The sequence below is a fragment of the Syngnathus floridae genome, chromosome 5 (assembly GCF_059516105.1).
Source record: "Syngnathus floridae isolate MCC-2025c chromosome 5, RoL_Sflo_1.0, whole genome shotgun sequence".
Taxonomy (NCBI): Eukaryota; Metazoa; Chordata; class Actinopteri; order Syngnathiformes; family Syngnathidae; genus Syngnathus; species Syngnathus floridae.
In genome coordinates this window covers 9215817-9243785 of record NC_142417.1, presented here as the reverse complement: position 1 = coordinate 9243785, position 27969 = coordinate 9215817, and the positions used below count along the sequence as shown (strand labels likewise).

The following is a 27969-nucleotide window of genomic DNA, read 5'->3' as shown; positions in this document are numbered from 1 at the left end:
TCAGTGATTTTTTTCTATTAGGGGGTGGCAAGAAGCTTGACTACTGTGCCAAGTCCTTGGACTGCCATTAGATGTAGTTTTACCAATGTTATCATAAAATGGGTGTGTAGTTAAGAACAGGGAGGGGAAATAGATTTGGGAAATGTTGATAGGCTACGACCAAAAATTGGTCTTTGTTTGTGACAGAGGGTAAACTGCCTGGGCAAGACATGGAAGAAAGAGGAGAGGATTTTTGTCACAAGGATCACACAAGAACCTTCCCATGGAAACATGGTCAAAAGAGGGAAAGACCCATATATGTAGATATAAAAGACCGACCTAATTTCATAGCATAGGAGAGGCCAATGTGCTGAGGACACATTGCAAAGCCATTACTAAAGTGGAGTGCAACAATCTGCAGTTGCTTGAAAAGCCAAAAGACAAATTGCTTTGTAAAAGAAATGAGCCAAAGAAGATCCGACCCACAAGGGATGTTGTGCTGCAAGTTCAAAGCGTGTGTGTGTGTGTGTGTGTGTGTGTGCATGTGACACGCAGAGAAGTCCAAAGCATGCTAAAGGTCATCAAAGGTCACAGTGAAGTGTCTCCTCACAGCAGTCATGAAGAAAAACAAGGGGAACCCTCATATGTCTTTGTCTGTCTGGGCTTTTCAGGTGTGGACACCTGTTGCCTTTGAGTGTGTCACGGCTGTGTGCATCTTTAAGTGTTGGCAAGTGAGAGGGCGGATTCAAAACATTCATCAGGTAAAATAATGGGCACATTTGCCCACCCTAAAAAATTGTCTCTACATAGACAAGTGATTGTAGATGACCAAAATTGGCTTTCTTTTTGTAATGCTGCAGTGCTGATGTGCAGCTGCAGGTGAGGGAGAGGAAAAAAAAGAAAAATGTGATCCAGTTCATCATGACTAAACTACTATCAAAATTGTCAACTCAATGAACATTAAAGCACCCCCCCCCCCCCCAAAAAAATATATATATATATCACAAGCGCAACATTCACAGTTGTTGGACAAATGGAAGCCTGCACTAACAGCAACAGAGTCCATCCAAAATATCAACTCTTTTAATTTTGAAGAAGCACTTAATATTGCATCTGAACTTAATTAAGCATAACCAGTGTTATTATTTGTTGCAGCTTTCAAATATACTTTTTCATTGAGTTGAACTCTTTCCGCTTTAAGCCACAGAGCGCTGAGCCACTGGAATCCCAGTCCTCTCTATTCCCATACTTAAAGAAAGGTGGACGTGGTTAAGATGGATGAGGAATGAGGCGGGCCACGGGGCTCAGACTGCCTGTCAGACCATGACAAGTGCTCAAGGGGAAGATAAAGAAATGGACGAGGCACCAAATAAAGCCACCCCCCTCCTTTCTGAAGACTGAGCTGTGTAGATTTAAAAGAGGGTGAGGGTGAATGAACGCTTTATCAACTCGGCTACAGAGTGACCGCACCAGTCGAGAAATTACTCAAGTAGTGTTAATCCCCTTTCATTTAAGTAATACTGCTGTGGGAATGCATTCCTTTTTTTTTTTCACTCTGCTATTATGAGAACGTCTGAACTTCATTGTGCTGATTCTCACTGGGGGACAACGGACTCACCAGGCCAACACATCATTTATTATATCTTAAAAGAGCTGCATTAACAAAATAATAAGATCAATGGGCAGTTTTGTTTAACAGCATCAAAAAGGTGTTCATTTAGGTTTACTTTTTTTAATTGTGATGTTAAATTGGACTGCATTTTAGTAGGAGCTGTCAGATATTACAATATTCCCCTTTTATGTACCAAGCAAAATGTCATGACAACCTTTCTTACATCTTTCCTAGTCTCTCTCGATCCCATAACTCCGCAAACCCCGCTGACCCCCGAGGATGCCGCAGCAGCTCCCGTCCCGAACATTTTATCTACCACTTACAGATCCACTGTAAACTTCTCAACTTTCAAGAGAAGAAAGTGAGTCCAGATGCAATAAAGTCTCAGATGCTTGTGTTTAGTAAATATGTCCACAGACCTGAGGCCATGAGTGGGAGGGGGCCAAGCAGCCAGGTTGGCCAGTACATACAGCACAAGCATGAAGGCCACCTGGCCATGCCTCCTTGTTTTTCTAAATTGAAGCCCCCCACGGCCCCACGGACCCACTCTGAGGGCCATAAAGCCTATCCTTGGCTGAGATGTTCAACCTGGATGTTTTAGAGCAGACACTTTCTAGCTGCGAGGCAGAAGGGCTCAGTGCGCATCGTCCCAAAAAAGTTCCACCATACAGATGAATTCATGATCACAGTGGACATTATTTTATCACACGTAACCAAAATGCCAAGAATGCGTACTTCACAATTAATCAATAAATAAATTACAGGTCTTTCTTTCTTTCTTTCTTTCTTTCTTTCTTTCTTTCTTTCTTTCTTTCTTTCTTTCTTAATTCAAAGCATTGTGTAACGGTCTCGTCCAAACAAGATTTCGCAAGCACTGCATAAATAAATAATATCCCCTAAAAATAAATGAAGGATTCAAATGCAAACATTTTGAATCTAAAACGTGAGGACAGGCGAGCATCCCTTTTAAATGGAATTTCATGATTTGCTGGTAGATTAGATCACTACTAGTGCAGATCCTGACAATTAAATATAAATATTTACAAGAGGTCTATTGTTAAAACATATCAGTTTCCTTTTTCAGAAGAGAAGCAAAGAAGCTAAATTTAATCAGGCACCAAAATAAAAGATAACTTTAGATGTTGCATCTTGAGGGTGGGCTAACTTCAGGATGAGAGCACTCAGCACACATGGACAGGAAAAGGGAAACCAAATGTCAGGAATACAATAAGACCCGTTTGATTGATGGAGAAGGAAAGAAGCACGCGTCGACGCACAATGTGAGTGCGGGTTTTAAAAATAGCGTCATGTCATCTCCGCGCGCGCAGAATGCATGAATGAAAGATGCTCACCTTTTCAGATAGATGGAGGTATGAGAGGCTGCAGTTTGCTCTCTGCTTTTGTAAAGTCCAGTCTTCCAGGTTCCTTCAGCGGGCATGCACAGCCAGAGGACCAGCACTGTCCAAAGCAAACTTTTCCTGCAACGCTCGAACACGTTCTCCCTTTGGCAATGTCCCATTGCCGTGGCATCAAATGCAAAAGAGCAGCTGCGAACAATTTAACGAGCCGCACTTCCTCCGGTAGAGAGCCAACTCGGTGAAATGGGGAGAAAGTTAGGAGTGAGATGTGTCAAAAAGAGGCAGTTCAAGAAAACACGCGCATCCCATCCACTTAATTATGTTGGTGTCCAGTGAGCTTTTGTGGCACGATTATTTAATCACTCAAAGCGATTATCGTGACGTGCGTTAATTGTTCGCCTCGTGTGACTGCGCACATGGAGCTGGAACAATAACGGGGATGAAAGCACTTTTTATAGGCTCCTCTGGTCTCTTTAAAGCACAGCCTACTTAGTCCTTTTTACCCTGCCCCGTTTCTATCTCTCTCTCTCTCAAGAGGACAATGCATGCTCAAGTCAAGAGCTGTTGAAATTCACTGGCCACTCATGAGGTACTCTTAATGAGATCCAATATCATAATAATAATAATAATAATAATAATAATAATAATAATAATAATAATAATAATAATAATAATAATATTAATAAATAAAATGCATTTACTAAGACAATGCTCACTTAAGATTGGCCTGATCGTCAAATATTGTGGATGCAGTAGGCAGTCTGTACTCCATGTTTCTAAATATAATTTAAGGCATTATTTCCCAACCTTTATTAAGCCAAACCATATATTTAATCTTTGAAAAAAGACAAAAAAAAAACGCGGCTTCACGACCAAACAAAAAAATTCACCAAAAATGATGCACACACATTAATTATACATTCAAGTGGGAAAACATTTAATTGTTCTGCCTGTCACTTTATATCCCTTGCATAGATACACAAGCAAACACACATTATGCGTATTGAAATGAATTATGTGGGTCCCAAATTCTGGTCTGCGGTAGAAATTGTGTACCAGGCAGTGCAGTATAATCATGTTAACTTTTAATGACTAATACAGCACTTTCTGATTTGCTTGTGCAGGTGTGCCTAATTTGATGGCCGTCACCATTCAAACACTAAATGGTTTTAAGAGTGGTAGTTCAATTATGCTCATTCAGCACCATCACGGCCTGTATATTTAGTGTCAGTATGGTAGAATCATCAGTGCCCATGTAGACAGGCAGACAGACGGACAGAAAGGTGGGAGGGAAGCAGCCGCCTGCCCATACATATGGGACATGTCGAGTTACAAATCAAGCAGCCACAAACCACAGAGCTGTGCTCCTGATCCAAATTAAACACATGGTGCTGAAACTCAGGACCACGACCCACGATGCGAATGTGCCGTATATGCAACTTTACTTCTCATACATGCTGATGCGGTCCTGCTTATTCCCGATTTGTTGGTAAATAAAGCGCTAAATGATTAGTGCTGTTAAATGTTTGGACACTCAGAGGCATTTTGAATGGAGGAGAGTGGCCAATGAAGCAATCAGTGCACACACTTGCTTTCACACACAACAAACAGGAATTTTGTTAGGCACCTTGGCATGTTATGTAGCCAGTCCGTGCAAGCAGTAGCACAAAGCAGAGTTAGAGTTAATGTAAAACCCTCCAGTCACAAGCATCTGAAAATAATTTTCACCTCTGAGGAGTGATTTGTTTTCCCTCTTGCTCTCCTGCCGTGCAAACACTATCTATTGTCTATAGGTGTGCAAATATGAAAGATCTGACTTCATTTCGAAACTGGATTCACATTATTTTCCTTTGTTTTCAAGATGGACATTTGAATATGCACAATGTTCAAATTCTTACCCCCAAAAATATTCCAATTGATGTCTGTATAATGTCATCATGCAAACAAAGATATAGGAAAAAAATATTTATATAATTAAAATCAGTATGGAGCAAATGAGCATCTTTTCAACTGGATTAAATGTTTCAATCATTAATAGCCAAAATGGCAATTGAGTGCAACATAAATGAAAGGCTTGGATTAAGAAAGCTACATTTGGTTTCAGTAAGACTGAAAACAATAAAAAAGATAAAACTGTACACAAATATAGAAGCAGTTGTCACTGGATTCTGTAGTCCACTGAAAAGGTTCCTCCTGGTTCCTGCATCTGAGTGAGGAGCTGCCATCTAGTGAGCAAAGGATGAAATGGATCATGAATTAAACATACCCTGATGCAGTTAAATCAGAAGCTCTAAAAGCTATCATCAAGCAATGACTGTGGGTCACTAACCACCAATGGCTGTCTTCAGTCAGTATTGAGGGATAAACAGACACCCTGAAGGACCCAGTGGGAGAGGTGCTCCGTGGTGTAAAGATCAGCCTCAAAAACCAAACCCACACCCATCGCATTCCTCCGTAACGATGTAGTGTACACTGGTGTCCGCAAGGTTTTCTATGGAATGCAACACAATCAAAAAATTGCCCAAAGGCAACATCCATACTGTTCCCATTTATTGTGGTCCACACCTGCAACCTGAGGCGGCGGGTCTCAATGGGGTTGACTCTGAGAATGGGCAGCTGAACCTCCAGAACTTTTGGTTTACTCTTCACCAAGCAGCCAACCTCCATGTCCCAGTCTGCTCCTTCCAGGTACAAACCAGACACAAAACAACCTGCAAGAAGGGGTCACAATCTTCTTGAATGTGAGAACTATTTCTTTGCTACTGATTAGTCTGAAGGGCTACTGATTTGAACTGTGGGCATCTTTGAGATGCTTGGCCTATAAATTTGACTTGAATAATAGTGCATTTTGTAAATATTGTTATTCGTCATGGTGAATAAGCATGTAAATGATCTCTCTTCATAATTAGGAAACATAAAACTTTGTTATGCAACACAGTCTGTTTGTGAATCTCTACTAGCGTTCATATTTTGAAATGATCACTTCTAAAACATTGTAGAAAATTACAATGACCTGTCACTGGTATGCTATTTTTAGAACAAACTTGAAGGCTATTCATGCGGTGACCCCGTTCTAGAGTGAGTTACTACGTATTTTAGTTGTAAATCTTTTCTTGGCAATTTTATTATTCTAGAAAAGCTCTACAATTTGTTAAACCAATGCAACATTATTTTTAGTAATATTACTATTTTTAGTAGTAGCAGAAGTCAAATGGACGCAACCAAGGTACAGTATAATGACAACACAGACCACATCCGTGAGTAATTTTAGTAGATATCATAAAATATCAAAAAATGGCCCATAATTTGTTTACCACTACTCTTCAAAGAGTTTCAGTCCATTACCCTGTGAAGGTCTGTCAGTGACTTCATCCTCCTCACGGTAGCGAGTCACCTCAGTGTAAAGTGTGGAAAGATCCAGAGGCCAACCATTTATTCTGCATGCAGCTTGAACTAAGGCAGTCAGGTAGGATTCTGGGATGTGGAGTCCTGATAACCACATGACCTTTGGCTCTGTTGAATCCACCTTTGGATTGACAGAAAATAATGCAAATAAATCTGTTGCACAAATGCACATGATGTCATGCATGATTTTCCTCACCCATGACTTATACTGCTCAAATCGCCTCTTGAAATGAATCATCCAGTTGCCCAGCGACTTGAGTGTGTCAGGTGCCAACTTCTTCCAAATAGCAGGGATCTGACCGTTAAAAAGGGCCCGGGCGACTTCATCCAGCTCACTGCTCATGCCCACCTCACCAGCCAAGGCCTACACACACCGGACAATCGTAATCGAGGCAAGTCTGCTAGAGACATAAAAAGCCACAAGCGTGTCCCTCCCTCTCACCCTCTGCAGCTCAGCCAGAGAACGCTTCATGCGAACGATCAGCTTGTTGAAGCGCTCTAGTTCTTGAAGCAGCACCACTGATGTAGGAGAGATTTCAGTGCCAAATTTCTTGCGGATAACATCCAGGTCAAATACTGCAGGCAACTTGTTCTGGATGTCCTGGGCCACCTGAGTGATGTACTCGTCCCGGCTGATGCTTCCACCAGACTCGCCTGAAGCAGCGGAGAGCAGTTGTGAAATGGCAAAGCGCCACATAGAACACAAGTGAGAAAAAGGAACGACAAGTGCCACATGGTACCTGTCTGCGGTTGCAGGTCGATGAGATGCAACCACATGTCTTTTGCTGATTGTGTGTAGTAGCCGATCTCTGCGTTGGAATGAAGACCCATCACCTCGGGGGTGTTTGCCAGTGGTAGAGACTCAATCTCGTCTGTAACCACCCAGTGACAAACCATGAATGTTGACAGCTGAACTATTAAAAGTAAGGAAATCAAGAACAATGCAAACAGTAGCTGACCAACATATACTGTCTTGGGTCCATATGGTGGAACCTTGTAGTCGACATCAGTGTTTTTGAAGAAGTGAAACCGGCAAAAGTCATAAAAGAGGAAGTCTCCAAAGTACTCATCCATGTAGACGTTCAGGATCCGGCGGTCAAAACTGTCAATGACTCGTCCACCGTACATCACCTGCGAAATGTGAACATAATTCATTTGCAGCACTGTTGCATGACGTGCTCTAATCTCGGAAACTAACCTCGCCTACGAGATACTTTATACTTCCCCAGGGAATATTGCTCTCTTTCTGGTTGTGAGCTTTGGTCAGGTAGGTGTTCAAGATCTCCAAACACACCTGTCGAACACAGTTGCAACACCGAGGTAACGCAAGCTGGTCCGGATCAGTCCAGACAGTTCCTAGGACCGCTTACCAAGAAGTCTGATTCGCTAAAGTCGTAGGGGACATTCCATCCAATTTTGCCATACTTGCGCCTCTCTTGTACCACGGCATGGAAGAAAGACAGCACGTAGACCAGGCTGCGGAAGGCCGTGTGAGGGCAATCCGTCATCGTCTGATGGGAGATTTTAGAGTAGGTGGCTCTCATGTTGAGCTTGAGACCGTTCGGAGCCTCGGTCACAACCTGCGGGGCAAGACATTGTTCAAGGAGGAAAGCAACATTTATGTTTCACGCAGTTCCGTTGCTAAACGTAACGAGAGCTGGTCATTCCACCTTCAGAGACTTTTGAAGAATGCCAATGGGGAAATCATCAATAGGGTTGGTGGTCAACCAAAGGCGAAAGTTGGGATGAGGCTTGGTGACCCTCTCGATGCACTTCTCCAAATCTTTCAGCCATTTAACCAGCAGGTGACAGTTCTGTAACATCAACCACTGACCACGAGCCGCCGCCAGTTCCAGAAGGTGTAGTGCAACCTTCAGAAGTGGGCAAAAAAGAACATCCAGTTTCACATTCTTTTTCAAATTTTAAATAGTAGACAGTTATTGCTGACACAACACTGTGGCCAAAAACTGTATATAAGGTTCAGTATTTCCGTTATTGCTGAAAATCAAGAATATTCATGAGAAGATGCTGATCCTTTATGGCGGTACGTCTGTTTCACTTCATGTCTTGTGTTTGGTTTGCCGTTTAGAAAGTTATGTTCAGATGGATATTTTATTTTGGCGATACTTATTTGCGTTGTCATGTTTGTTCAAGCCTTTTCTCTCTGATGAGCTTTTCCCCCTGTTTTTTCCTGTTCTTATTTGTATTGCCTAGCTCTTGTCGGATTTGTTTGTTATTTGGTGTTTGTTCTAGTACTGATGTGTTATTTGAATATTCTGACATACTCTAAAATTGACCCCAATGGAAACAACCTGTTTCTCCAGAAATAATACACAGTATCAGGACCAGCTGGAGGTCAAATGTCTTGGAAAATATTGTCTGGGATTGGGGGAAAAAAAAGAGGTCCAACCATAAGATGCCGTAACATGTTTTGCACTTGTGAGATGGACATTCTACCGCTCAGCCATTTCATAAGCAGCATGATAATGCCCTTTTAGAGTGATATAAGGAAAAAAATAATCAATGGTACCTTCTCCTGGCCTTGGCCCATAGCAAGGAACTTGAACTTGTTCCCAAAGCCAGTCCTGTCAGCGAGTTTCATGAGGTCAGCTCCGGGGTCAGAGCCAGGGCTCAGGATGAAGACAATGGGGGAGAACTGAGTGCTTTGCTCATAAATAACGTCAAAGCTGATCACCGGTGGTTGAACATATCTGGCAAAAAAGATATTAAACATTATCTCTAGGGACGTTCGCCCGATTTATGTCATTCAATACACCTGAACTAAAAGAAAGACCTCTCGCCCATGGTGATAGTGACGTAGTCGGTGATGGCTCTGTAGACTCTGTCGACCCGGAAACAACGCAGCAGGAGCAGCTTCTGAAAATCTGTCAGCCTCTCGCCATATTTCATTGGCATCGGAGCCTGTTCCGGTGCATCAAGATCATACCACTGCAAAGACACACAAGGAAAAGGAATGAGGGAAAAGCTTGCGATTAAATGGGTAGAAGGAGCGCCACTTACCATTTGCCACTCTGACGAGTTTCTAGAAACATCGTCCGGCAAAGACGCAAACTGGCCAGGAAAAAGCTCAGAAAGTTTCACGACATCTTCCCAGGAAGAATCGGGAAGCCAGTTACAAGTCTTTTGGCGCGAAGTCTTTTCCAGGGACAGATTACCTTTGCACAAGACAAAGACGGTCTGCCATGAGTGCAAACGCTCACAACCTCCGAGGAGTTTCGTCAAGTCGGTCACCTTTGATAAAGAACTCCAGTTCCTCCTGGGGCACTCGATCTTCCGCCTGTTCAATTTTGATGGTCATGTTGAATGAGAAGAGAAGCTTGTGTTTCTCAAACAGGCCTGTGAACAAAAAAAAGTATCCCCGATTATACTGTGAAACTGGAAAAGAAAGTCATATGTTTGGAAGATGTGCCTCACCTGTGCAGCCATAATTGTAAACGTTATAGGTCAAACTGTTCCTGATGTTTTTCAGTCTTTTTGGCAGGGCTGTATTTGGTGGCGACTTACGCAGGGAAAAGTCAAACACTTCCAGATACGAGGCTAGAGAATACTGGTACATGCTATTTACCAGAGCCATTTCCGTCAAAGCGAAGAACAAAATGGCCCCGCGCTTGGCAGCCGGTCGGTAGCCGTTTCGGAGCACATCGATGTCCACTGATGTTGTCACAGCCAACTTGAGTTTCTCAAATACCTGACCATCACACGGTCGGAAAGTCAAACATGACAGCTAACTATCAACGCTTCTTTCTCTGGGCAAACTGACCTCGCTGGATTTGGACTTGGTTTCCTCCAAGGTGTAGACCAGCTCCGTGTTGTCCAACATGTTTCCCGTGGACGTGGCCAGCTCCCTGAGCAGGGTGTCACCGAGGTTCTTCAGCAGCTTCTTGTTGTCGCTCGTCTCTTGGATCAGAAACTCACGCTGCTCTTCCAGCTCCTTCTTCTCGAAGCCCATGATGACACTGAGCAACTGGTCCTCCAGGCCCTTCAGGGTCACTGCAGGTCAATTCAAGTCTCAGCCTGGGCCAGAATGCGCACCAAAACGGAGGTTGTCAAACGGAGCGCTCTTACCGGTATAATTGATAACCATGGCTTTTCCAAAGACAGATGGAGAAAATTTGGGGTTTCCGAGCTTGGTGTTGAGGTAAAGTCTGAAGTTGGGATCATAGTCCACCTCTTTGTCACCCAGCATGACCACCTGCCTGCCCTCCGCTCCTTTCAGGTTCTTCTCAAGGACATTGTCAATCACAGGGTCAATGTACTCATCCACGTCTTGGAATAGGAACGGGAATCCATATTTAATGGCCATTTCCAGATGTTTCAGGAAGTCTGGATCGTTGAAGGACGAGATCTGTGAACAAAAGGAGGTCGCCATTTGGGGGAATGCTCGAATTTTGTTCAAAGGAGCTGTTCTGAAAATTGTGAACAGTGACAATGCATCACACGAAACAATAATGAAATTTTTTGTACCTTGAGGTTATTGCTCGCCTCCTTCTTCTTAATCCAGTTGAGGGCTTGCTGTTGCGGGTCGATGCACATGGGGAATCGGCTGCCTCTCGTCGTGAGTATCCCATTCTGCACTGACAGTTCGTCCGGGGGCAAGCCCTCCGACCCCCACCTGTAAATTCCCGACGTTGAGCCAAAAGGAAGACAGCGGCGGGTCGTTCTCGGCAAGCACGTGGGTGCCTTCTGACCTGCTGATCTCCACCTCGTCCGTGAGTAAGTTGTCCACTTTAAAAGGTTCGCTCAAGGGGATGCCTCTCTCCTTGACGTCGTTAACCCAGGTTTCATACACCATCAGATTCCTGAAGTCCCAGCTGAAGGCTCCCTCGTAGCTCAGGAAGCCAGCCGAGAGGAGGCAGTCTCCGAGGAGACGCACGCGCCGCTGCTTCAACTCCTCTAAATCTTGTGTCCACCTAAAAACGGAAACCAGGAAAAAGAATAAACAACAAGTTGGCATCTCTTTTGGAGTGCTGTTCAGCACTTCCACGGCCATCTCACCTCACATTCTCAGAGCTCAAGCCTGAGATGAGTTTGTCGGCAGCTATCAGTCTTCTCTCCATGAGTTCGGCCTCCTCTTGCAGTTTCTGTTTCTCCGCAATAGCGGTTTGATATTTGTCACCAAGAGCCTTCAATTCTCTCTGGATATCAGTGAGCTCACTTTGAATGGTCTCCAACTCTTTCTTACTCTGAAAGAAATTTCTTTCGAGACGGGCCACCTGCAAAATACGAGTCACATTACTGTTCATTCTGTAAATCTAATTCGCTGACCTGATTTTACGTTACTTTGTCCCTTTTGGGCTTGATCTCTCGGGCGACTTCGCAGTAACCGACGACAGCCTCCACAAATTTGTACATTCCTGAACCTGCTTTGCTGATGCCCTGCATTTCTTCAAGGCTGGTCCCGAGGGCCTTCAAGAAGCCTATGAAGCAAAGCGCACAAGGAAGTCACTGTAGCAGACTGCATGGACAGCAATGCAAATTTGACCATGATGAATTTCATTGATTATTGCCTCCTAATTGATCAGTAAGTTGCCCTACCTTTGACAGTCTTGACCTGGTTGGGACCGATTGCATCACAGTCCATCTCCATCAGTGAACGCAGAAAGCCAGGATCTGACATCATCGCCTTGGCAGCTTGCCAGCTAATTTCCTTTTTCTTACACAGCACCAGGATGCACTCACACACCACCTGGACCTGCTTGGGCGGCTTTGCGAAGGATCTAAATGAAGGAACGAGCGAATGGCAGGATGGGCACGCCAATCAACTTCATCCAATAAAATGAATGTACACTAGACCAATTTCGTTGGACAAGTCATCCTGCCAAACTTTACCTGATCTCAGTGACGTCAGATTTATCGAGGTCTTGCAAGGCAATGCGAGCGGCTTCTAATGCCGGTAGAGCTTCAGCCAGGGATGTTTCTGCTTCTGCCTTTTCGACAGCAATCACTTTGTTTTGTTCTTCAATCTCCGTGGCTTTCTCTTCGGCCAGTGTCTTTTTCTCCTCGGCTAAAAGGGAAAGTTTGCATTTACCAGCGGTACGGTAGCAGTACGTTATGTTTTTTTTTTCCCAGCCAGGACAATCTCATTGAAGCTTTGCAGGTTTTCACTGACCCACAGTGGTGTTGGAGGCAATCTCTATCAGCATGGCCTCACAGGCTGTGGACTTTTCCGCGAGAACCACCTTCTGCTCTGCCAGTTTAATGTTCAGCTCATCCAGTTGCACGCTGGCTTCCTTCAGCTTATCCAAGCCTCCTTCGAGACGTTTGCACTGCGCTGGAACACATCAATGATCGTCACATTCCCACTGCAAATTTAACCATTCTATTATTTTCCATCCTCATACCAAGAATATACTGATCCTTTTCCTGCAGCAGGCTAGCATACGTGCTTATGAAGTCTAAGTAGTTTTTCGGGGTGACATAGTTAGAACGTCGAAGTTTTTGCAGGAACAGAATGCTGTAATCGCCAACAGATGTATGGACCATGCAGACATGCTCGATAACGCCTGGAGCGTGTTCCTTAGGAATCATTTCACTTTCACCTGTACAAATGACAAAAGCACAACAACGCTATTAAAATCATGTTGAATTGACAGCTGAACAATTTGTCAGCTACCACGCCATCTACTGTTATGGACTTTGGAACGATCCTAGTCTGACAGTCGAGCTCATAGTCTCATTAATAGTAAGACTAATGCATATTCTATATCCATCTATTCTATATCTTAATTCTATTTTAGTCGATTTATTCTTGTTTATATGTGTGCGATACTAACCGAGGAAAGACTCAGCGACAGCAAGTAGAGCTTGCGTAGGCCATGGAAAGAACCAATCTATCACAGTGTTGTTCATCAGACCTGTAAAAGAATAAGAAAAGGTGACTTGTAAAATAATACTATATATTCTCTTTTCTTGCCCTCATTTTACCTGGAAAGTTTCTGCAGCGTGTTCTCAGGGTATCTCCGACAGGGGACATGCCTAAAACGATGTGTAGGTTGCTGGCACTTTTATTGACAAAATACTGCCACACACTGTCTTTAGAAGGACCGGATCCATTCATGAGGGCTTCTTCGCGAAGCTGGTTGAGAACCGCTTCTTTCTCATCATCGGGAAACAACGCAGGAACAATACCTACCAGAAGAAAGGTTATATTATCAAATAACTAAATCGTTAAATATAAAACATTAAGAGTTACAGTATGTCCAACCTGACGTAAGCATGTTGTTAATGAGCTCCAAAAAACCTTCCTCAGCAACATGAGCATCAGTGAAGAGAAACACGGTCTTCTTATTTTCAATGCCAAGTTTAAGATACAATATTTTCAAGTCGTCACGGAACGTTGACTCGCAATAGCCTCTGCTGAGTGTGATCTCGAACACCTGGGGAATTCAAAAATGTATCGCATCATTCAAATCCCCTCGCATCAAGTTTTACTTGAAACAAGTCAAATATTTTTACAACCTCGCATTCAGCAGCGAAGGCGGCAAGCTTGGTGATGGACTGCTTGCCCGAGCCTCCCACACCCACTAGCAGAGCATGACCTCGATCGATACGGATGATGCGATGCACCCGAGTCAGATGATCCAGGGCGTCATCAAACAATACCAGATTCATCCTCGAGATTCTATCATTGTATTCCTCTAGAATCTCCTGCAGAATACAAAAATGGTTGTCTTTTCAATTTTAGACAGTTTCCTAATAATGCCATCATCATACCTGAAATAGATTTTTAGAAGTTTCATAGTCATTTATGTCCTCATATATTCTTGGTTCTGTCTCACTCAAGGCGGTCTTGTAGTCTCCAAACAGAACTGGCTCTCTCATTACATCCTCCATGACTGCCTTGAAATGCTCCTCAACTAAGTTCTTGATGAGGCCCTGAACCTGTTAGAAAAAGGTAAAATGATATAAACGTACTTTTTCAATTTAGATAGATTTGTTCATACATATGCTGTACTTTACATTTTTTACAGTGGATAAAATGAACGATTCTCTTTCAAATTTACCATGTTTTTGTCTTTTTCATCAATGAGCCTATCGTGGAAAATCCTCAGACACTCATTTCGCCAAACCCGTACAAACATATTGACTGTTGAAAATCTGTTATAGTGGAATAAAAGGCAAAGTAAACACAAGTACACACATAACTAGACAATTTACAACACACAACAATGCAAGACCTATTAAAACTTTTTATTTGCTTTTCATACCTTTCAGGCTCAGTAACTGTTAGTCCATTGTACACCCTTGATAAATCTCGCAGATTAAAGATGTAATGAAACTTTGCTGGAGTTGGTGGAAGGTCTTTGACGAGGCCGTTGTACAGTTCCAGGGTGCAGACGGTGATTTTATCACAAACTTTCTGTACTGCATCGTCAAAGTTCTAAAATATCCAACCAAATTAATGAGACATGGCATGCATGAGGTGCATTGAGACCAGTTGCGACTCACCTTGGTGTGGCCTTTAATAATGGAGGCATAGATCAGGTGGAGAGACTCCATAGCAGGAAAAGGGATGCTGAAGACGCTGAAGAGTGAAACGAAGCGAGTGTCCACCTCGTTCCTCCCACCTCCAGCTATACCCATGGCTGCGACGAAGCCGAGGTCCTTGAGGGTTTTGTAGGTGAGCTCCTTCCCTCGATCATAGATGCCTCCTCTGTCCAATAAGAGCTTCAGAAGTGCAATTGGCTGCTGTGTGCCATAGCTATCCACCTGAAAAGGAAGAACGAAGATGGCTCAATAACAGACATTCACTTCAAATCGTCAGGTTAAAGTAGATCATACAAAGTAGATACCTTTGGCATATTCATGTCATCTATATAGACCAACAATCTCTTGCCCATTGGAGGACCGTATATCTCTTTGGTTCTTTTTTCCACATTGGCCTCCAGGTTCCTCTGGAGGTCCATTGATGTTGTCCTGGATGAAAGGTTGATGGTCAAAGTAATCTGGTGGCAAACAAAAACATGAATAATACCAAGACCGCAGTGAGTGAAGACAAATCTAGTGAAATATTTAACTCACATTTGAATCTCCACTTAGGTGTTTCAGAAAGTTACTAATGGTCGCAGTTTTGGAAGTTCCAGAGTCTCCAACCAAAAGCACAGACTTCTTTATTTTCACCATCTGTTCCAATATCCAGCTGGTTCTTGTGGTGTCCACAGTTGGGACTGAGGCAAAGGTGGAATTTCAGAGAGTCAAAGAGAAACAAATTTGTCAACAAGGCAATTTTTAAAAAAAACAATAAGTTTAGATTTTTGTTTTCATTGCTAGGATTTCTAGAATATATTATCCATAAAATCTTGTCTTTGGAGGACTGGTTCCAGTAACCCGTGCTAAACAGCTAGAGAAAACAAATGCAGACTGTGGATTGAGTGACTTCAAAAACTTGAATGAAATGAATGGGCAGAGCGAGAAGGAACAAAACTGTGGTGGTCACAATTGCCATACTTGCTTATCCTTTACAATTAGCTCGCAGTGAAACCTTACCCAAAATATCAGCAAATTTCATTTCAGGGTTGTGGACGTATTTGGTGACCAGGGTAGTCCAGGGAACCCACTTTGTGCCATCAAAGTGGAAATCATATAGTGTTGGCTGCTGCCCTGTAGGAGTGACGTGTATTAGAACATACTAGAAACGAGTCATATAGTAATAACTATCGACAAGCACAATTATGTTTTCATTATATTTCAAATTGAATACACAGTATGGAAGGGTAATACGTTAAGAAGCTCTTATTCTTAATGAAACTTGATGTATTATAAATAAATATGAATCGTCCTGTTGAAATGTGTCTTTTACCTGGGATCTCACCAGGTCCAGCCATTTTTTTTTCATCACATACAGTACTTAAGCAAGCAGTTCTTTTGATTAAGTCATCAAATTTCTCTCTTCCGTCATCCAACAATGTTGCCCCAAGAGAGCAGTACAGAGCTTCCAGGTAGTAAGACTCTAACACGTCAGGACTCAAGTTCTCCGTTTCAAGTAGGGCATCAAGCATCATGCACAACTGCGACACCTGAACAGATCACCGGCACAATATGAATCGTCGTCACCTGACTGGATCACAAATGATGCCACCTTTCTTGCAAAAATCAGGCAACACAGGTCACACAAACCATATTTAGGTCAGTTTGCGGGACAACAGTCTTCAGTTTCTGTCCTTGTTTCCCATCCACGATACCTTCCACAATCATGTCAATCAAGATGTGCACGTACTTTTCAAAAAGCTTATCAAGATCTTCTTGTTGCTAAAAAACACATACACAGTAAAGGTACAGAAATGACTCAAGTGTGAATAGTACATTTCCAATAAAATGAGTGTGGTCTACTTTGATGGGTCTGTCTGTCAACCACTTCTGCCAATATGGGGTGTAGCGCAGATTTTTGGGGTCCACATAAACCATTCCACAGCGTGAGACGGTAGCAGGGGAAGCATACTGCAGATCTCCAACCTGGAATCAATGTACGTTATTCACACGTATGTAGATCATACATGCGTGACTGCAGTAAATGACATACAAACCTCAAACAGCATGGCACAGTGACCTTGTAAACGAATCCGTTCTCCGTTAGCCAGAGTGAGAAGCTTGTTGTCGTCCATGACTGAATTCATGTTCTCAACCCAAAGAGCATCCACATCCCCATCAAATAGAATATATCTGGGAGTAATTGTGTGATAAATTGCAATTGAATTTATATCAACTCTTATAGATGAAGAGAGTTAGTGTTGGCCTTACCGCCTCTCTTGCTTATCGGTGGGCTTGTTGATCTCACGGAAGATGTTGGATAAGACCCCGTCCGTCCAGTCCCGAGTGTCTGGATCCAGAATACCATAAAGTTCAATGACACTCACAGCTTTGGGGTTCAGAGGGTATAATTTGGTGTGAAATCCCAATCTGGTGATGAGATCGGATGACAACGTCACATAGGCAGTACAATATATGGCAGCAGTTTAAAATGAGTTTGTCTGAAATAACACTGACTTGGTTTGAGCTTGACATAATGTGCTGATGACAACCGATTTGCCTCCCCCTGTTGGGCCCACTATCATAGTTGTGTGTCGTGTCATCATTGTTTCGTACATTTGCACCACTTTATCCACCTGAAAGCACAGACACCATCCCAAGACTCAAACGTGAAATGATTGTTGCACACAGTGGAAACCTGGGATTTAAATAATTAGACACTACGAACCTGGACGGGCAACAAGACATATTTGTTGTCTTCCAGGTTTCCTTCGACAGCATCATTGAAATTGGGATAGCGAACACGAGGGCATTCCAGCCCTGGAAACAGGTCTGCGATCAGCCCAAGGAACAGAGGCACATCCTCAAATATAAACTTTGGAAGATTCATATCCCTCAGGGCTCGCATCAATACCACATCCTGCAGAGAAAGGAGGGAACCTCTTCAAAAAGGTGTCACCGCATAAAATGTGAAAAAGCAATGGCTTCAAGGAAAACAGCATTAAATGAAATCATCTGGAAGTAGTTGCCATGCAGGAATCAAATGTGTCATTTATGATGATGATTGTACCTCAGTGATGTCTGGAGAGCCTCTCTTCAGTTCTCCGGCCATGACAAGGACAGATTTCAAAGCTCGCAGGCCAAAGTCATAATGAGACTGCTTGGACAGCTGCTCACGAGCCAACTTGTACAGCACCGTCATCTTCTTTGCAAGGACCTGGATCAAACCACAGTGGAGAGATGTTTTCAGGAGAAAATGTGTTTGTCAACGTTTTGGAGTGTTGTCTGAATGCGAATATCAATTGTGGCTCAATTGCTCGCCTTGGCCATCAGGAATCCCTCAGAAAACAGCATGATCTCACAAATCTGTTGCAAGTCGGGCACAATCACCACCACAGGCCTGAAGAGCGCTTTGACTGATTCAGGCAGCTCTGTGCGCCCCGCATAGCCTGGGTTCATGGTGATGAAGATCCCGATTCGACTATCCAGGGTAATCTCGTGACCTTCAAACTGATTTCCAAAAGGATATGGTGGTGGTTAGCTACGGTTCGACGACGCAACAATTTATAGCATTTCAAAGACTTACATTGAATATTTTAAGGTACAAAATGAGAGCATTGCGGATGGTTTGGATTTGGGAAGAGATAACTGAAAGGACTGAGGCATCGATACGGTTGAATTCATCGAAGCAGCCCCAAGCTCCACATTGGGCCAGGCCGGAGAGGATCTTCCCCACAGCCTGCACAAGGAAGGGAATGGTTCACACACAAATGTCAAAGTGATCTGTGAAGGCAATGCAGTCGCTGCTTCTGATTGGCTACCATGTAGTCCATGCCTTCACCACAGTTGGTAACCACACAGAGCAGGCCCAAAGCTTTGGCAAGATCTTTGGTGGACTCTGTCTTTCCGGTGCCAGCTGGTCCGGCAGGAGCTCCACCCAGGAACATGGAGAGAGCCTTCACACAAATATCGACAAGTCAACAACTATGTGCTTTAATGTGTGTTAAGTCTTCCCAAACCTGTGTGATGGTGAGGTAGATCCGGTCTGTGAGAGGAGTAATAACCAACCGACCATTCAACCCCATGTATTCGTAGCCGTAGCTGAAAGTCGCACTGCACTGACGCACGAGAAGATTGTCCTCTTCCTGGACCCAGTAGAATCTCAATTGGCTTTCCCACTCAAACTCCTTAGCATTTGTAATACTGCAAAGAAGACCACGACACTCAAGTTGGTCTTTATACGCAAGTGGATGATCGTTGTTAGCCCAAAATGAGCTGTACCTGTTCAAGACAAAGTTGTCTACAATGTCTCTTGCGTGGACATCGATAATAAGGACGGTGTTGATCTTCTTTCTGTCATTTTTCTTCAAAGGCTGTGTGGAACGTGTCACCAGCTCATCAATCTGCTGGTGCATTTTTGTTGCATAGTTCTTTAAAGCGTATTTGTCTCCCTTTTTCAAGTTGTTAAAAACATCTTCCACCTCCCACGTCCACCACACTTGATTTGTAGCCAGCACCACCATGCCCTGGAACAGCAACATCCAGTCCACCCTGAGGGACAAGCAGACTCGTGGTGGGTGGGAAAGGTTTTACTCGCAGTCGGAGTTATAAACACGCTGACACACACCTGCCTCTGTCCTCACAGTAGCGGAAGATTGCTTCCTTCGTGATGAGTCGATTCGTTCTTCTCATCTCGTACAGAACTCCTGTCATCCACTCCTCCACCCTTCCTTTGACTGGGACGGCCTTTTGAAAGTCCATCACCTCACCCTCGGCGGACACCATAGCTCCCGCTGATATTTCCCCACTGCTTTCCGAGTCAAACCGGAGAGATGCGATGTTATCATACATCTAGCGGAAGAAGGGAGAGGAAAGGTCGGAACATTTTACATTCTGTACCGGCTACTTTGAAGGACAATATCTGCCCACTGTTACCTTGATCATATGTTCCTGCACACATTCATGGTGACTACTCCCTAAAATGCTGAGCAGTTCATCATCAGAGATGAAGAAGAAGCGAGGGAAAGCGTCACGTTTGGAATCTAAGTAGTCGTTGAGACTCTTCTGACACCTCTCCAGGTTCTCACTGAGGGTCTGTAGATCCATTAGCCGGTTAGGAATCACGCAGCAACGCTTAATGTTTGGGTTGGTCTGTGCATCATCCATTATCTAGACACAAAAAATGAATTGTACATTATTTACACTTCAGTCATTTTGTCAATATTTGGGCAACAGAATACTCACTTCTTTAAACTTTTTGTTAATGATATCAAATTTTTTGGCTTCCTCTGGTAACTGTGAAGAAATATCTCCACCAATGAATATGCTCTCCAAGTACATCCATTTCCGTTGTACTTGCAACCAAACCTGTGGCAAATATTTGTGATTAACCTTTGAAATTCATCTAAAAAAACCTTTGACGATTGAGTGTCTGACCTCTATGGTCTCACTGATAAGGGACAGGTCCTTCTCCCATTGTTGTATGGTGCTTAAGAAAGGTCCAACAAATCGACTCCCGGCCATGCTCTGCAAATTCATGGCATCGTTGTCCACGATCAACATAATCTCTTCCACTGGACCCAACACAGCACACTGCTGGGTACCTTTACTGTAGGACTGTATAGTGAATAGCATGGTTCCCCAAGTTTCTACCACCTCCCTCACACCCTGCAACACAAAATATTCATCATCCATTTTAAGTTTTACTATCATTTCCGTCCTCTATAGTGAGAAGGGCTTACCTTTTCAATACCAAGCTCTTTTGAAGCTGAACCAACAATGTCACCTATGACAGCGGCATATTTATGAAGCTCCATTGCAAACATGTTTTCTAGCGTGAAGGTGGCAGGGTTCATCTCAAAGCTTGTGCCGGTTCGATCCATCAGTTCTTTCCAGTGTCTATTGGAGGAAATATTTCAATTTTCAAAATTCAATGTTTTTAAATCCCCTCTGCATTTAATGTCATGTCATGTTCCGTTTCGATTTTGTTTCTTTTTTTTTCCGCAGTATCCCATTTCTTGGCACTTCTTGTTTATCAGTTGAGGCGTCAAAAAGGGCCACTTGCACACTCACCTTTCTCTGAGGGCTTCATTCTTAAGATCCAACAGAAGAGGAAGCGAATCTCTGAATTCCTTCATCCTGCCCTCGAGGATGTAGGCCACAGGTAGCGACCGCACATCCTTGGGTAACTTTCTCATATCTTTGAGAAATCCTTCAGCACCCTCTTGAAGCAGCTGGATATTTAAATCCGCCCATAATGTCTGAGACCATTTGTTCTTTGCCACCTGTGAAAGAAAATCAGGGTCAACAGAGGTGTGCCTGAATTTTGAGTGCTATCAAAGTTTTTTTTTTTAAGAAAGCCATTAAAATGAACCTTTTGCTCCTGGAAGATGTCATAAATCAGCCTGAAGCCATTCATGTCTTTTTGTATGCTGACAATCTCTGGGTACACAGTGATGGGAAGGTCCAAGAGCTTCTCAGCATTAGCTAGCTCCTGCCTTCTCTCCACAGCCTTGGCAAGCTCAGTTTCATAGTATTCCATTTTTGATAGGCCTGTATGGATAAAAAGTGACCAATGCAAAGAATACACAAAATACTGTATAACCTGGCTAGTTCCAGAAATATTTTTAATTACCTTGATCCAAATCCTCGCCAACAGCACCAGGACCATCCGTGTTAAAGCTTGCAAAAAAGATGGACAAATTCCGCTGAAACTCTTCAGTCATCCCCTTGGTAGTCTGTGTGTGGAGCAGAGTGACACGACAGATGGACATTTTGGTAGTGGTTGAGATGAAAAACTAGGATTACCGTGGGTTCTTACCTCTTTAAATGACACCTTGACATTTGTTAAACTCCGATCCACTCGTTTGGATTCTGTAAAGAGGTCACTCCATATTTGGTTAATGTTTTCCATGAGCTCCTTTTCCTCTTCTGCAACCTACACGTAGAAATCAAACTCAGGATATACAACATTTAAAAAATACAGATGAAATGTACGATTTTTAATACCCTGAACGACATTACCTCCACTTTGTACATAGCGAGTGTTCTGTATCTTTCCTCGATATCTGTGATGCTCAGTTTCACATTTAAAGACATGTCTTTAATGTCTGAGATCGTCCCAAGGACATTCTTCAAGCTCTCAAAAGTATCAGGACTCTCTTTAAGCTTCTCTGAGAGGTGCTGATGAACACAAAATGTAAGATATGAAATTTATAGAAGGTAACACAGTAAGCCAAATGAGTCATAGTCGTTTAAGATTACACACATTACCATGAATTCTTCTTTCAAATTGAAAAGTTCTTCTTTAGCTGATTTGTTGAGTAAACTCCCCAGTGAACTGATCCAGGACTCTGCAGTCTCTTGAACAGTGCGAGCAAGTGGCTCTAGGTTTAGTTGAAGGATGTTTATATTCTTAAAAAGAGCCTCCTGTACCACCTTTTGATTTATTTGAGCATAGAACTGCAGCCTCTGATCATACATAGCACATGTTGGGTTTTTATCAGCAAATTTTTCACAGACTGTGGCGTTGTCCTTTTCCCACAGGGGTTGGTACTGTTTCCAATGAATAAGGTACTGATCTACAGAAAGCATTAATTGCTGAATATTCTGGGATACAGCTAAGGCGCTTTCGTTGATTTGAGGGTGATAACACACTTCCTCAAAGAAGCTAAAAGTCACAAAGTCATCACCCTCTATGTGTTGTGGTGGGCACTCTATGCATGTTCCATTCATCCAACGCACAAATTCCTGGAACACAAACATGGGGATGGATCACATTACGAATTTATTTATTTTTATATCTTGAGCATGCTCACAGAAGAGGAAATAATATTCCTACTTTGGTGCTCTCGACACACTCTTTGATACACTGTATAAGTGTGCGGGAGATCTCATTTGTCTTGGGCTGCAACAAAATTTTGGGGGGAGAAAGGATGGCATCAACACGGAACAGAGGGACGTTCCCCATCAGAACAGAATTGAAAGCCTTGATGTTCCTAAACATGACAATCAACAGAATATTTGTTGAAAGAAGCAGGCACTTTGCATATCTTGTTCCAAGATAATGATTGAAACTAAAACGTAACCTGCTCAATAACTGCTGTTAGTTTCAATTTACTCCAAATTACCTCAACACCATGGTAATGAGAGCCTCGTGCACCTTGCGTTCCCAGTGTGCATAATAATTTGCCATGCTGCTGCACTTGCCGGTGTTTGTTTCCAAGATCAAGTGTTCCACTTTCGAGATGACAGGTCCAATGTCAGCATATTTGCTTCTCATCAAATTTGTTGTCTTGATCCGTTCTCGATCCATACATTCATAAAACTCTCTGACACCTGAAAAACAGAAAATGTATGAAATTCACATGATGGATGACATTTGATTCTAACATGTTTTGATTTAACATACTCGGTAAAAGCTCTGTTTTGTCTGGTGCTGGACATTTGAGGATCTCTGCCATCATAATGGATTTCAGCTTGGTTTCAATATCGAGCTCATTGTTCAGTATTTGATTGACAACTGACTCAAACTTTGAGAACTCCGGGTTCCCATTGTTGATGAAATCTGCAATTGCTAAACGTAGAGAGGAAAAAGTAGTCTCATCCTATCTAGAATCCAAATAGATGAAATGATAACAACATTTTGGCACCATACCTAAGGAATTCCAGTTTAGCCTTTTGCATCCCGGAAATAACACCGTTTCGACCTTTCTTATGTTATGAGACAACATGGTGATTTTTGAATCACTCAGACTATCAAGTGTAGAGTTGTAGCGGTTGACGAGCTTGTACAGTTCTTCAGTGTACCTAAATCCAATGTGAAATGTGGAGGTTAAAGTGATTTGTGATTTTGGGGGATGTCATTGCAGATTTTGACAACCTTATAAAGTTGGACTCCTGCAGAGTCACGTTTCGAGCGACCTCAGGCATGGAGAAGGACATTGAAATTAAATTTTTTGTCTCTGCGATTATTGTCATGATCTCTGGTGGAAAGTTAACACGGTATCGCCGATCCCTCTGGCCCTTGATGTCAGGTTTGGCTGGGACGGCCTTCAAATTGGAAACACAAAACAAACAAAAAACATGGACATTCAGTAGAATGCCATTTTGTCAGAAAATAAAATTTTGTCAAATAGCCAAAGCATACCAGCTCACGTTGGGTTTCCTTCGAAATTATAACCAAAACAGGTTTTCTCAATAATAATGGCAAGCTGCGTTCAGTTTCAGACATCCATGCCTTATACTTCTTAACTCCATACTCACTTACTTTTTTTGCCATTTCCAAGTATTTGTTCTTTGCCTTGTAAAATTCACAAAAGAGAAAGCAATGATTAAAATGTCACACACATCCATCTCTTTTTCTAAAAAGGAAATTTTTTACAATGTTGTATGTGTCCTCACTAGTCTAAACACAGCATTCTGATTAATATTGTGATTAATATAAAAGTTAAGCAGCTTCATAGAATTGGTGAGCCGTGATTGGTTGGGACCTGAGACCTGGCAATTGTGTTATCATTATCAGTCGACAGCAAATAGCAAAATGGCCACCTCCTGAGACAGATAAAATCCGGTCCACTATACTTGTTTAATTTACATTTAATTCACAAACTAAACATTGATCAGAATATTATTACAAAGAACATTTTGGGGTTGACTTCCACTTTAAGCTAAATTTTGCACATATATAGTTTTGACAGTCACCTACCAATAAGCCCATTTCGCATTCCAATAAATCTGGCATTGTCAGGAGAGGAAGCATGCCACCTTTTATGCGCTGAAAGAGGGAATGTGTCCACCTGACGCTGCCTGCCGTGGGAGGCTCATTCTTATTAATTTGTGGCTTATCCCTCTTTTCCTCAAATATTTCATTTATACTGTCCACCTGACAAAGACAAGTAGCATTCACTTACTGTAGAAAAAATAAATGACTCCATTTTTCAAATGAAGCTTCTGGGTGATCTCAGACAAACCTCTTTGCAGTACTGAGACAAAACGTCATTTGTCTTTTTCATCAAATGGTTATTTATGGCTGGTCTAGAGCGAATGTCTTTGTATTTCACAAGCATTTCAAAGGCAGCAGTTGAGGAGCGCAGTGTCTTGAAGGACTGGTCAATGAAGGCAATGACTTCCCTCTCAATAGTCTGATCAAATACAAAAATAAGGTCAAGAAAATCCACAAATACATTGAATCCTTAAATCGTCTGCAAAATCAAGTGAAAATGCATCCTGAACTTACGTAAACTGAACTGCTGAAGTTTTGCATGATGATTTTCCAGCTGCTAATCTTACAACTATTGAAAGGATCAAAAGTGGCTTCCTCAAAAGGAATGATGAGGTTGTCGACTTGGCCCTGCAGTTCATCAAAACGTTTTGGGTCCCAAGTCACACTTTTTAACTCTGGGCAGAAGATGTTGTAGAATTCTTCCAAATTCTGCAGAAAACAAAACAAATAGCGACATCAATATCAAGCTACTTTGTGGCTTAAGTCCTCATGCAGCAGGTGTGTGAATGAGTAAGAACACTGACGTGCAAAACATTGGACAAGTCCTGGCAGATGGCAGCCATGTAATCGGTTTTCTCAAAGAGCTTTCTCCTGTCAAACTCCCAACGTTTACCAGTGCCTCCTTCTTGAATTTCAGCACGCACATCATAGTAAGAAGACTTCCACAATTCCAGAACCTCCTTGGCATCATCCACCTTGGATTTGGCGACAACTCTATCATCTCTATTAAAAACGCAGAATCAGACCAACAGGGAACTGGCAGCACTTCCATTAAAGTGTACGTATTTGACAATCCACATACTTAAAGAGTAGATGGATATCAATGGCTTGAGCCACTCGCTCAGACAGTTGCCAAACAATGCGCTCCATCAACGGGACCATGCGATCGTTCCTGTTATAGTGGCAGGAGATTAACCACACAACTTGTAGGCTGTTCATGAGAGGTGGGATGGTTTCTAGAAGCACACTAAAATTTGCTCCTATAGCCAGATTCTAAAAAAGAAAACATTTGCTTTAAATGTTGAAACAATTGCACAGTAATCAATAAAGGTTCAGCCATCTATATTATCATAAATGATGATTTTTACTAAATGAGGGTCAAACACATTGCTCACCTTGAAATGCCTTTCCAGTGTTTTTAGGAAGCCCACATTTTCATCTGCTTCCAAAGTGTATTTTACAAGTTTAGCCACTGTAGCCTCCATAGTGGTAACCACATCAGCTTGTGCTTTGGTCAATACCAGCAAAATCTTTTTTACCATTGGGTGATTAAGCTTTGCTGTCAGAGCACTCAGGATGGAGGAACGTTCCTGCCAAAAAATGATTTCTGCCATCGGACGAGGACTCTCTGGTTTCTTGAGGTCTAGCTCCTCAAGGATATCAGAAAGATGAGTATGCCAGCTTGTCACGCACTGCTCCAGCTCATCTACCAGCTCTGAATTCATCACGAGTTGGTGAACATCTTGCTCCAGATCTAGCTCAGGGATGTGCAGTGCAATATCATCTGCAACATTTTGTTTATTTAATCATTTTGTGTTCAACAATATCTAGCCATATTAATTGTATGTACCAGAGGATAAATTAGTGAAGCCTCTGGTAAAAAAATAAAATAAAAATAATGTACAAGCCATGTATGAGTGATTTTTACATGTGATTAACTAACCTTGGGCTTTAAGCTGTTGAATAGTTGTGTTGACAACTCCCAAGAACTTTTGTGTGCTGTTAAGTAACTCATTACGAATAGGTGCTTGATCACTTGGCTTGATTGTCCCACTACCACTGTTGGTCTTATCATCAGGAGAAGTTTCTTCAGCCTCTTCTTTACTTTTCTTCATCTGGTGGGAGGTCATCATTGGAATATAGATCTAAAAAGAGATACATTGGCTAACATAAGTTTTCTTGGTAGGGTTATTATCTTCACCAAGGCTTATGGTGCTTCCTGTCATTTTATTGGTGGTTGTTGTGAATATTCACCTACATGGATCAGTTTTTTCTGCAGTAACTTGAGGACGTATTCGTTACTCCTGATAAGCTCCTCGGGAGTAGGTGACAGCTCTTCTTCCTCCTCTTTGTCCTCATCTGCTTCGCCTGACAACTCATCGAGAATTTCACCTCCTTCATCTGAGAAGATTTGGGAGTCCGACTCGTCTGGATCCTCCTTAGGACCCGAACTCGAGTCTTCTTGTTGGTCCTCTTCCATTTTAACCACTTTCACCCGGTGTGCTGTATTAAACCTCCGCTTAATTCCGCTATCAATTTAAAAAGATTTCATCTTGGATTCTAGATTGCACGACACAGCACTTTACTGGAAACATTGTTATTCAAAAACAAATTTAAGGAAAAATCGACTTAAAATTTAGTCCACGGGGAAATCTATGGTTAGATGTCAACACACGAATAAAAAAATATGTATGATACCATTGCGTGGCACGCTGACGTAAGATGACGCTAAAGTGCGTAGAAAGTGACGCAAAAAGGTCCCTATCTGACACTCTCATTCCAATTAACCGTATTTTAACACAAACTACACAATAAAAGTAAACATTAAACAAGAGGGGGAAAAGATCAATCAATTAAGTAAATATTAAACATGATAGAAAAAGATCAATCAATCGAGTGCCATTATTTTTGTATAGTGAAACAAATTAAACTTAGCTTATAAGGTGTTGATAATAATAATTCAATTAAAAAAATTCCTTCGTAAAGGCTAAAACTACTTATTATAGACTTATTGGTACTAGTCTGACCCAGCTAGGTTGTCTTGCAGGTATGTTGAATAAAAGAACTCAACGTGACAATACTGAATCCTTTATCTTTGTATTTTATTGCAACCCCTATTGAATGTTTGATGTCCTGCAATTATTTGCCCAAACAAATAAAATAAAATCATTTACATTTTGCATAATGTTTACCCACTGTCTGTGTTATGCATTTCAGCACCATTTGAATAATTTCATTATTACTGTAAAAGTAGCTTGTACTGTATGTAACAGATGACATTATGACTGGACTCAAACTGTCTTCTGAGATGGCTAGTGTGTGAGAAGCCACAAACAATTTTTTCTTATGGCAAAAAAATAACGTACCTCTGATTGCACCTGATGTGAAAGTACATATTGATCCAC

At 42.3% G+C, this 27969-nt stretch overlaps 2 protein-coding genes across 7 annotated transcripts in view; both read right to left on the bottom strand.

Annotated features, from left to right (window-relative positions):
- emid1 (EMI domain containing 1) overlaps window positions 1–3399 on the bottom strand; it is a 40229-nt gene extending 36830 nt beyond the window's left edge. For 3 of the 6 annotated variants that reach the window (XR_015858534.1, XM_088375522.1, XM_088375525.1), the window contains exon 1: window positions 2944–3397. Coding sequence is in view for 5 of the 6 variants with exons in the window: in XM_088375522.1 (XP_088231648.1) it covers window positions 2944–3110 (167 nt within the window). In the remaining variant the exon portion in view is untranslated. Of the gene's footprint in view, window positions 1–2943 lie in introns of all 6 variants that reach the window. The other 3 variants (XM_088375524.1, XM_088375523.1, XM_088375521.1) reach the window with 2 other exon arrangements.
- Window positions 3400–4766: 1367 nt separating this feature from the next.
- On the bottom strand, window positions 4767–27259 carry LOC148398008 (dynein axonemal heavy chain 10-like). Its single transcript, XM_088376702.1, has 75 exons — window positions 26823–27259; window positions 26508–26709; window positions 25960–26348; window positions 25647–25837; window positions 25369–25567; window positions 25079–25273; window positions 24813–24983; window positions 24548–24724; window positions 23990–24142; window positions 23723–23892; window positions 23498–23649; window positions 23252–23416; window positions 22971–23178; window positions 22682–22838; window positions 22114–22590; window positions 21865–22023; window positions 21662–21778; window positions 21476–21578; window positions 21215–21393; window positions 20914–21125; window positions 20583–20739; window positions 20278–20508; window positions 20086–20208; window positions 19777–20010; window positions 19469–19692; window positions 19123–19392; window positions 18861–19044; window positions 18663–18797; window positions 18428–18580; window positions 18163–18351; window positions 17912–18058; window positions 17570–17761; window positions 17359–17477; window positions 17113–17271; window positions 16899–17034; window positions 16705–16827; window positions 16492–16623; window positions 16175–16391; window positions 15862–15975; window positions 15397–15542; window positions 15168–15320; window positions 14824–15084; window positions 14583–14755; window positions 14379–14472; window positions 14089–14256; window positions 13834–14022; window positions 13580–13751; window positions 13300–13503; window positions 13149–13229; window positions 12717–12914; window positions 12485–12646; window positions 12205–12379; window positions 11911–12092; window positions 11656–11792; window positions 11371–11588; window positions 11064–11285; window positions 10840–10987; window positions 10441–10720; window positions 10136–10365; window positions 9790–10063; window positions 9607–9711; window positions 9376–9530; window positions 9149–9303; window positions 8885–9065; window positions 8025–8225; window positions 7725–7934; window positions 7553–7648; window positions 7314–7485; window positions 7095–7226; window positions 6797–7008; window positions 6551–6718; window positions 6295–6475; window positions 5515–5660; window positions 5279–5440; window positions 4767–5174 (listed from the first exon to the last, which is right to left on the bottom strand). The coding sequence occupies exons 1-74, from the start codon at window positions 27042–27044 to the stop codon at window positions 5294–5296; spliced, it is 13365 nt and encodes a 4454-aa protein (XP_088232828.1). The 5' UTR covers window positions 27045–27259; the 3' UTR covers window positions 4767–5174; window positions 5279–5293.
- Between the last annotated feature and the right edge of the window lie 710 nt (window positions 27260–27969).

Coding starts and splice junctions, on each gene's coding strand:
- LOC148398008 (XM_088376702.1), bottom strand. CDS start 27,044: ATGGAAGAGGACCAACAAGAAGACTCGAGTTCGGGTCCTAAGGAGGAT. Junction 25,274..25,368: donor ACTTGTCCAATGTTTTGCAC/GTCAGTGTTCTT, acceptor TGTTTTCTGCAG/AATTTGGAAGAATTCTACAA. Junction 12,915..13,148: donor TGTCGCTGAGTCTTTCCTCG/GTTAGTATCGCA, acceptor TCATTTGTACAG/GTGAAAGTGAAATGATTCCT.